This window comes from Oncorhynchus tshawytscha, linkage group LG05 (genome assembly GCF_018296145.1).
Source record: "Oncorhynchus tshawytscha isolate Ot180627B linkage group LG05, Otsh_v2.0, whole genome shotgun sequence".
NCBI lineage: Eukaryota > Metazoa > Chordata > Actinopteri > Salmoniformes > Salmonidae > Oncorhynchus > Oncorhynchus tshawytscha.
Genome location: NC_056433.1, coordinates 38,417,968 through 38,427,745, shown reverse-complemented (window position 1 = coordinate 38,427,745; position 9,778 = coordinate 38,417,968). Strand labels below are relative to the sequence as shown.

At 43.2% G+C, this 9,778-nt stretch overlaps 1 protein-coding gene across 1 annotated transcript; it reads right to left on the bottom strand.

Moving 5' to 3' along the window:
* Positions 1-514: 514 nt before the first annotated feature.
* On the bottom strand, positions 515-1,340 carry LOC121846518 (piggyBac transposable element-derived protein 4-like). The gene is made up of 2 exons (XM_042321881.1): positions 1,199-1,340; positions 515-1,050 (listed from the first exon to the last, which is right to left on the bottom strand). The coding sequence occupies exons 1-2, from the start codon at positions 1,338-1,340 to the stop codon at positions 731-733; spliced, it is 462 nt and encodes a 153-aa protein (XP_042177815.1). The 3' UTR covers positions 515-730.
* Between the last annotated feature and the right edge of the window lie 8,438 nt (positions 1,341-9,778).

The window sequence follows — 9,778 nt, the reverse complement described above, 5'->3', positions numbered from 1 at the left end:
GCTGTGATTGGGAGTCCCATAGTGCAGCGCACAATTGGCCCAGCGTTGTCTGAGTTTGGCCGGTGTAGGCCATCATTGTAAATAATAATTGGTTCTTAAATTACTTGCCTAGTTAAATAAATAAAAAATATGACCATGGTTTGTTTATTTGGTCTATTCAGCATAGCTCTATTCTGCCCTGCCTTGCCCCCTTGTGGAGCTCAAAAGTTAGTTTCTTACTGTTATAACTCAAATCTGTGATTTTGTCAATGCAATAAACAATTTATTTATAGCAGTGTTTATTATGTTACTTCTTTGTAGTATTGTTTTATTGCTATATCCTTATATTGTATTCTAATGAATAATTCCTCTTTATTCTGTACTTTCAGAAACCAGAAACATTATTTGCCAATATCATAACTGGAGCTGGACATCTTTGGAGCTGAATAATGAGGACAGCTTTTGTATGCTAACGTACACTCCTTAACAGTTGTACTGGATGAAAACACAGCAAGAAAACACATATGCCAATATGTAATATTCATCTATTTTATTGCAGGACTGGTAGTTGGTTCAACAACTTGTTTTACTAGAGGACAAAAAACTGAATATGCAAAACCCATATTCATTATCCATGCAGTGACTGAACAACAACTGCATTTCCACCCCCATCTCTAAGGCATAGTATCATGGCTGGTCACCTATCAAGTCACATGTCAGGTCAGTCAGTCACCTATTGCTGCAGATGTGCTCAATAATGCTTGAGCATGTGATACTCCTCAAAGCATGGTGAAATACATAGAGGTGTATCACAAGCTAGACACATGTATTTTGTCATCTTCCTCTGCTTACTTCTCCTGGCGCCAGACAGGCAGACTTTGCAATGCCTCCGTGTGCGACTACCTTGAGAAGCAGTTTGAGGGACTTTGCAGGGAAAATGTCGTGCAGTGAGGCGTAGGGGATTGTCTGCAGCAGGACGGCCCCCAGTGGATGGGCGCCGAGGGGTGTGGTGCTCCTCCAGCAGCTCTCTCATGAGGTTCTCTCTGTATTTTTGGTAGGTAATTACTTTACCTATGAGGGAGTGGGTAAGATGAGGAAAGTTAGAGGATAATGAGGCAGTGGGTAGGTGGGTGAGATATTGTCACTATAATTGCATAATGGATTTGTATGTGAACTGTACATCCAATTACAAAAATACCTTGTTCAGTAATCATCTCACCTGTTAGTTGGCGGTGAACTATGCTGCCGTTGAGGACAGCAGTGTCGATCAGATGGAAAAATATCTTCTTATACCACTTGTTCGTTTTCCGTGTGCATTCCACAAAGCTGTTTATCATGTCTGCCTTATCCACGGCCCCCATTTTGAGGTTATAATCAAGCACACAATCTGGTTTGATCTTTCTCTCTCCGGTCAGGTGGTCCACCTTCCCTGTGGCCGACATGGTTGCTGTATGGACAGTGGAGAGGACATGGACGTCTCGCTTGTCATGCCACTTTACTGCCAGCTGTTGACCGTTCTCCTGGAATTCCACCTCCCCTCTCTGCATCTTCCCGCATCCGAATGCCGGCATCCCCTTCCGGTTCGACCTGACTGTGCCACAGGCCCCTGTGCTGTTGGAGAGCAGATGCTGGAAGAGTGTGGGACTGCTGTACCAATTGTCCACGTACAAAGTGTGTCCCTTGCCGAGATGAGGAGCCAGCATGGTCATCACCACGGACCCTGACACCCCAAGCCCCTCATAATGTTTGATGTCAGTGGTGGACCCTGTGTAAACTATAATATCCTGGACAAATCCTGTCTTCACGTCGCACATGACAAAGAACTTGACTCCAAACCTGTGCCTTTTGGAGGGAATATATTGACGGAACGCCAGCCTACCTTTCCATAACATCAGGGACTCATCAATGCATAGGTCCTTGTATGGTACAAAGACCCGACCAAATGCTGATGTCAGGCTGATAAGAACATTTCTTATTTTGTGTAACGGGTCACTTAGGATGGCAGTAGCATTGTTGACAAAATGCAGGCATCGCAGCAGAACTAGGAAGCGATCTTGGGAAAAGAGGGAGGCAAAGAAGGGAGTTGCAAACATAGGATCTGTGCTCCAGTATTCTCTTAGGGAGTTCTTCTTTACTATTCCCATGAGAAGGACTGTCACCAGGAAGGTATACATTTCACTAATTGTGGTTGTCACCCATTTAGCGAGTTTTCCCCTCACTCCTGGCTCTCTCTTCTCCTGTAGCTCTAAGGCATAGCGATTGGTCTCCTCAACTATCTCTCCCACCAGCTCCTCTGTCAGAAACAACTTGAAGCACTCTGCCTCAGTTGGAAATGGCAAGGGGCGTTGCACTCCAGACTGGGACTCGTCAAAGCAGACAGCAGGGCCAGGTGGGGTGAAATGACTGGTGGCCTTCCAGCTACCACAGAACTCCTGTACTTCATCCACTGTCCGTCTGCCTCCATCACCACCAGCATCTTCAAAGGGACCTGGTACTTCCTCAGTTGACAAGGGAAATTCAGATTCAGGGTTCTCAATGGCTACAAGGTTGAGGGGCAGCTCCTCACTGTCACTGTCAGAATCTGATTCCTGACTTTCATACTCAGACTCATTGTCAGAATTTTAAAAAATCTCCAGAATTTCCACATTTGTGAGTTGTCTCCTTTTGAAAGACATTGTTAATGCTACAGCTTAGCTCACTAGCTACATACATAAACAACAACACTGAATGGCGCAGAGTGGGAGGTTACGTGGTTGACTGCCGGCACGCGCCACTTGTATCAATAAATCACTATCAGAAAATGTTTTGTGTGGTAATTATTTGTGTATTTACGATTTTATTCACATGTTTTCAATTCTAGGTGACAACTCATGCATTCCGATTCAAGCACAGATTGTAATGTGCACATATTATGTGTGTAAAATACTTTTTTGAAGGTTGTACTGATTATGATGAGCTAAGCTAATTCCAGCTGTGTAGCCATGTTTGTTGACATACAATGCATTCTGGGATTCACGTCTGTTTGACCAAAGATGTTATAACAAAATGAGGCGAGTAAGAGTTCACAAATTTTTTGAGGACTTCCGGGAAATTAATGGTGGGATGTGAACGACGGTAGATGACACACCCCTTCAACATGCAATACTACAAACAGACCAAACTCATCTCGTCTTCTCTTATTATCTTCGGTTTCTGTGAGGAAAAAATGCATGGCTGCGCTGAAACTAATCGTCGGATTACTTTCGATTTCTATAAAGTGTTTTACCTAGTTATTTCGATCAATGGTGAGCTCACCTGTGATGTGATTAATTATATATAGTAATTGCTATTAGCTAATTCATATTGTAGTTTGTAGTCAGCTGAGAGTTAGAAAATATGACTGCTTGTGTTGGGTCAATCTTTCCTCAGCGCTAGGACAAATGTAGCCTACATTTTTCCGGTTAGGATGATTGTGTTATGCTATATTTACTTCTGTGAATATCTGAACAATGCATCCAAAAATAAACTGCTGACATTCTGGACATAACTTTGTAAGGACTGTGTTTGTGTAAATAGTTTCTGAAAAAAGTGGCCAGCTCAAACGCTGATTGTTGCGTCATTCGAAACTGCCGTTCTAAACGAGCATTCTAAATGAGTGTTCTAAACACACGGGTGTGATCGTACGCTTCAGGGACCACTGTAGAACGATCACACCCGTGTGATGGTACGTGTGAAAGGGTTATCTGTCATAGTTGAAGTGTACCTATGAAGAACATTTACAGGCCTCTCATCTTTTTAAGTGGGAGAACTTGCACGATTGGTGGCTGACTAAATACTTTTTTGCCCCACTGTATATTATACTCGAAAAATTCAGTTAAATGATTTTGTCTTAGCTAAAAATAAGTTGTCATTCAGTAAACTTTCATTCAATTTCAAAATGCCCCCATCCAATAACAGTTATGTGAATGCCAATTAGATGATGATCTGATCTCCTTCTGTCTCCTATTAAAACTTTAACCTTAGATGCAAGAAAGTAGTCAAGACGACCAACTTGATTTTGTAACGTGTGTGTGCTGGGAGTCGGGAAGTAAGTACAGGGAGTGAATATTTTAATAGAAAACAGAAACAAATGAACAAGAAACGCAAACGCACAGACATGAAACTGAAGCAAACAATAACGCCTGGGGAAGGAACCAAAGGGAGTGACAATAAAAAGGGTAGGTAATCAAGGAGGTGATGGAATCCAGGGGAGTATCATTATGTGCTGATGCGCGGAGCGATGTGCTCCATAACGAGCAGCCTGGTGACCTTGAGGCCGGAGAGGGAGCACACGTGACAGATTAAGTCTCCTTCATGTATATCTCACTAGGTCGGTGATTTTTTAAATCTCCAAATATCCACTATTTCTAATGTGTTCGTAATATTTGTGATTTCCTTAAGGATTTCCTTCCTTCCTTCCTTAATGAGATGATAGTTTGTAGAGTGATTTCCTTTACGGTCCACTGAGGTATTTAACACTGTTATAAATTGTTTCAAAAAATTATAAAAACTAAAAAAATTAAAAGTGGTGCATGCATATACACTGCTCAAAAAAATAAAGGGAACACTAAAATAACACACTAGATCTGAATGAATGAAATATTCTTATTAAATACTTATTTCTTTACATAGTTGAATGTGCTGACAACAAAATCACACAAAAATGGCGAGCTCTGGCGAGCACATGGAGGGCTGTGCGGCCCCCCCAAAGAAATGCCACCCCACACCATGACTGACCCACCGCCAAACCGGTCATGCTGGAGGATGTTGCAGGCAGCAGAACGTTTTCCACGGCATCTCCAGACTCTGTCACGTCTGTCACATGTGCTCAGTGTGAACCTGCTTTCATATGTGAAGAGCATAGGGTGCCAGTGGCAAATTTGCCAATCTTGGTGTTCTCTGGCAAATGGCAAACATCCTGCACGGTGTTGGGCTGTAAGCACAACCCCCACCTGTGGACGTCGGGCCCTCATACTGTACCACCCTTATGGAGTCTGTTTCTGACCGTTTGAGCAGACACATGCACATTTGTGGCCTGCTGGAGGTCATTTTACAGGGCTCTGGCAGTGCTCCTCCTGCTCCTCCTTGCACAAAGGCGGAGGTAGCGGTCCTGCTGCTGGGTTGTTGCCCTCCTACGGCCTCTTCCACGTCTCCTGATGTACTGGCCTGTCTCCTGGCAGCGCCTCCATGCTCTGGACACTATGCTGACAGACACAGCAAACCTTCATGCCACAGCTCGCTTTGATGTGGCATCCTGGATGAGATGCACTACCTGAGCCACTTGTGTGGGTTGTAGACTCCGTCTCATGCTACCACTAGAGTGAAAGCACCGCCAGCATTCAAAAGTGACCAAAACATCAGCCAGGAACCATAGGAACTGAGAAGTGGTCTGTGGTCACCACCTGCAGAACCACTCCTTTATTGGGGGTGTCTTGCTAATTGCCTATAATTTCCACCTGTTGTCTATTCCATTTTCACAACAGCATGTGACATTTATTGTCAAACAGTGTTGCTTCCTAAGTGGACAGTTTGATTTCACAGAAGTGTGATTGACTTGGAGTTACATTGTGTTGTTTAAGTGTTCCCTTTATTTTTTTGAGCAGTGTATATTCACCCTCTTTGCTGTGAAGCCGCTAACCCCTTGGGTTGTGCGATGGCGGAGATCTTTGTGGGCTATACTCAGCCTTGTCTCAGGATGGTAAGTTGGTGGTTGAAGATATCCCTCTAGTGGTGTGGGGCTGTGCTTTGGCAAAGTGGGTGGGGTTATATCCTTCCTGTTTGGCCCTGTCCGGGGGTGTCCTCGGATGGGGCCACAGTGTCTCCTGACCCCTCCTGTCTCAGCCTCTAGTATTTATGCTGCAGTAGTTTATGTGTCGGGGGGGCTAGGGTCAGTTTGTTATATCTGGAGTACTTCTCCTGTCCTATTCGGTGTCCTGTGTGAATCTAAGTGTGCGTTCTCTAATTCTCTCCTTCTCTCTTTCTTTCTCTCTCTCGGAGGACCTGAGCCCTAGGACCATGCCCCAGGACTACCTGACATGATGACTCCTTGCTGTCCCCAGTCCACCTGGCCGTGCTGCTGCTCCAGTTTCAACTGTTCTGCCTTATTATTATTCGACCATGCTGGTCATTTATGAACATTTGAACATCTTGGCCATGTTCTGTTATAATCTCCACCTGGCATAGCCAGAAGAGGACTGGCCACCCCACATAGCCTGGTTCCTCTTTAGGTTTCTTCCTAGGTTTTGGCCTTTCTAGGGAGTTTTTCCTAGCCACCATGCTTCTACACCTGCATTGCTTGCTGTTTGGGGTTTTAGGCTGGGGTTCTGTACAGCACTTTGAGATATCAGCTGATGTACGAAGGGCTATATAAATAAATTTGATTTGATTTAAATAAGATCTGGTGCAACCAATTACCTGGTGCAACCAATTAAATAGTTAGATTGCACACAGGTGGACTTTATTTAAGTGTCACATGATCTCATTGTGTGTGTGTGTGTGTGTATATATATACAGTGCCTTGCGAAAGTATTCGGCCCCCTTGAACTTTGCGACCTTTTGCCACATTTCAGGCTTCAAACATAAAGATATAAAATTGTATTTTTTTGTGAACAATCAACAACAAGTGGGACACAATCATGAAGTGGAACGACATTTATTGGATATTTCAAACTTTTTTAACAAATCAAAAACTGAAAAATTGGGCGTGCAAAATTATTCAGCCCCTTTACTTTCAGTGCAGCAAACTCTCTCCAGAAGTTCAGTGAGGATCTCTGAATGATCCAATGTTGACCTAAATGACGAATGATGATAAATACAATCCACCTGTGTGTAATCAAGTCTCCGTATAAATGCACCTGCACTGTGATAGTCTCAGAGGTCCGTTAAAAGCGCAGAGAGCATTATGAAGACCGAATACGAATACTTTCGCAAGGCACTGTATATATATATACATATATATATATACCTGTTCTGAAAGGCCACAAAGTCTGCAACTCCACTAAGCAAGGGGTACCACCAAGTAAGCGGCACCATGGAGACCAAGGAGCTCTCCAAACAGGTCAGGGTTCAGTTATAAAAAAATATCAGGAACTTTGAACATTCCATGGAGCACCATTAAATCCGTTATTAAAAAATGGAAAGAATATGTCACCACAACAAACCTGCCAAGAGAAGGCCGCCCACCAAAACTCATGGACCAGGCAAGGAGGGCATTAATCAGAGAAGCAACAAAGAGACCAAAGATAACCCTGAAGGAGCTGCAGAGCGCCACATTGGAGATTGGAGTATCTGTCCATAGGACCACTCTAAGCCGTACACTCCACAGAGCTGGGCTTTACAGAAGAGTGGCCAGAAAAAAGCCATTGCTTAAAGAAAAAAATAAGCTGACATGATTGGTGTTCACCAAAAGACATGTGGGAGACTCCCAAAACATATATGGAAGAAGGTATTCTGGTCAGATGAGACTTTCCTTGATGGCTTTTTCGCCATCAAGGAAAACGCTATGTCTGGCGGAAACCCAACACCTCTCATCACCCCGAGAATACCATCCCCACAGTGAAGCATGGTGGTGGCAGCATCATGCTGTGGGGATGTTTTACATCGGCTCTTGCCAAAACTGGTCAGAATTGAAGGAATGATGGATGGCGCTAAGTACAGGGAAATGCTTGAGGGCAAACCTGTTTCAGTCTTCCAGAGATTTGAGACTGGGTCGGAGGTTCACCTTCCAGCAAAACAATGACCCTAATCATACTGCTAAAGCAACACTCGAGTGGTTTAAGGGTGAACATGTAAATGTATTGGAATGGGCTAATCAAAGCCCAGACCTCAATCCAATTGAGAATTTGTGGTGTGACTTAAAGATTGCTGTACACCAGCAGAACCCATCCAACTTGAATGAGCTGGAGCGGTTTTGCCTTGAAGAATGGGCTTAAATCCCAGTGGCTAGCTTATAGAGACATACCCCAAGAGACTTGCAGCTGTAATTGCTGCAAAAGGTGGCTCTACAAAGTATTGACTTTGGGGGGGGTGAATAGTTATGCATGCTCAACTGTTCAGTTTTATTTCTTGTTTGTTTTACAATAGAATATATTTAGTATCTTCAAAATGGAGGCATGTTGTGTAAATCATACAAACCCCCCAAAAAATCAAATTTAATTCCAGGTTGTAAGTCATCAAAATACTTTTTTGAAGCCACTGTAGGTTGAAGGTCAGCCATTTTCCTTGTATGCCCTGAAACCTGCCTAAGGGAATGGAGGAGTCATTGATAAACAATAACTTTTTAAGCATTGGTTTAATTTCAACGTGCAGGGTTATCCCTGTGATGCAGCATGTGCGTAAAACCCCTCTGTTTGTTGCTTTGGCTGGTTGATTGTTTATATTTGCTCAGTAGCAATCAGTTTTAAGGTATCCCTGTGGAAAGGCCCTATAATAGCAAAAAATATACTTAAAATATATATCATTTTCTTGAGCACAGTAGGGCTTGTTTTAGTGTAGTTTGGTGAAATCTGCAATGCTGCTGTATGTTTATCTGTAAAAAAATAAATACAAAAAAACTCTAAAAAGATGGAACATTCGTTGCCTGATTTGTCTATCTACTTATCATTTCCCCACTGAGTTGCATAATGTTGGCATCAGGAGAGAGTGTTGACCTCCCATTCTGTTTGCTGTGTTATGGTGACCTGCTCTAGAGACACACCATCAATATCGTACTGGCTGCATCTTCACCTTGTTTCTCTTATTTTATTTGTACCTACTTATCTTGTTCTCATTGTGGAACAACGGCAGATCTCAGAAAGACAGGAGAAAGTGAGATGAGAAAGGGAAGGAACAGTCCCTACACAACAATGCTCATGATTAGACCCAAAGGAAGAGCTGAAAATTGATCCATAATGACATGAAGGTAAGTATATATATATATATATATATCTTTGTAATTTGTTCCTATTTTATAGCTTCCTACTTGTGGATGAGTTTTTCTGTCATTTTGCCTTGAGTATATTTCTCAGATTTGCAAGTAAGTCAGTCCCGTGATAGGCACATTCAATAATGATTTGACTTGAAGTCAGTGTCAGAAAGGAGTGGTATTCTGTGCGACTGCAGTACCTACATATACAAAAGTATGTGGACACCCCGTCAAATTAGTGGATTTGGCTATTTCAGCCACACCTGTTGCTACAGGTGTATACAATTGAGCACATGGACATGCAATCTCCATAGACAAACATTGGCAGTAGAATGGGCTCAGTGACTTTCTACGTGGCACAGTCATAGGATGCCACCTTTCCAACAAGTCAGCCACCAGGGCTGCCCCAGTGAACTGTAAGGGATGTTGTTGTGAAGTAGAAGCATCTCGGAGCAACAACGGCTCAGTCGCGAAGTGGTAGACCACACAATCTCACAGAACGGGACCGCTGAGTGCTGAAGCGCTAACTAACTGACTTAAGCATTCAAAGAGGAAATCACACCAGGGTGAAAGCTGTCTGCTAAAAGCTTTTCAGGGAAAAGAAGCTGGCATTTTAGAAAAATTTAAGAAAGGATAGGGGAGTGGAATGACTGCCTGTTTCTTTCCTTCTTATACTCTCTCCCTCTCATTCTTTTTTTCTCATTTCCTCTATCCCTCTTAGTTAAGGGAAGGAACGAGGTAGGAATTTTTGGGGGTCGGTGTGTCTAGCCGGAAGCTGGGCAAGAAAGAAAGAGGGGGGTAGAGAGAGAACACAGTGAACCCCACTCCCAAACCTCTTCAGCGTAACAGCCTCTATTAAGTTGTTTGGCACACAACGAA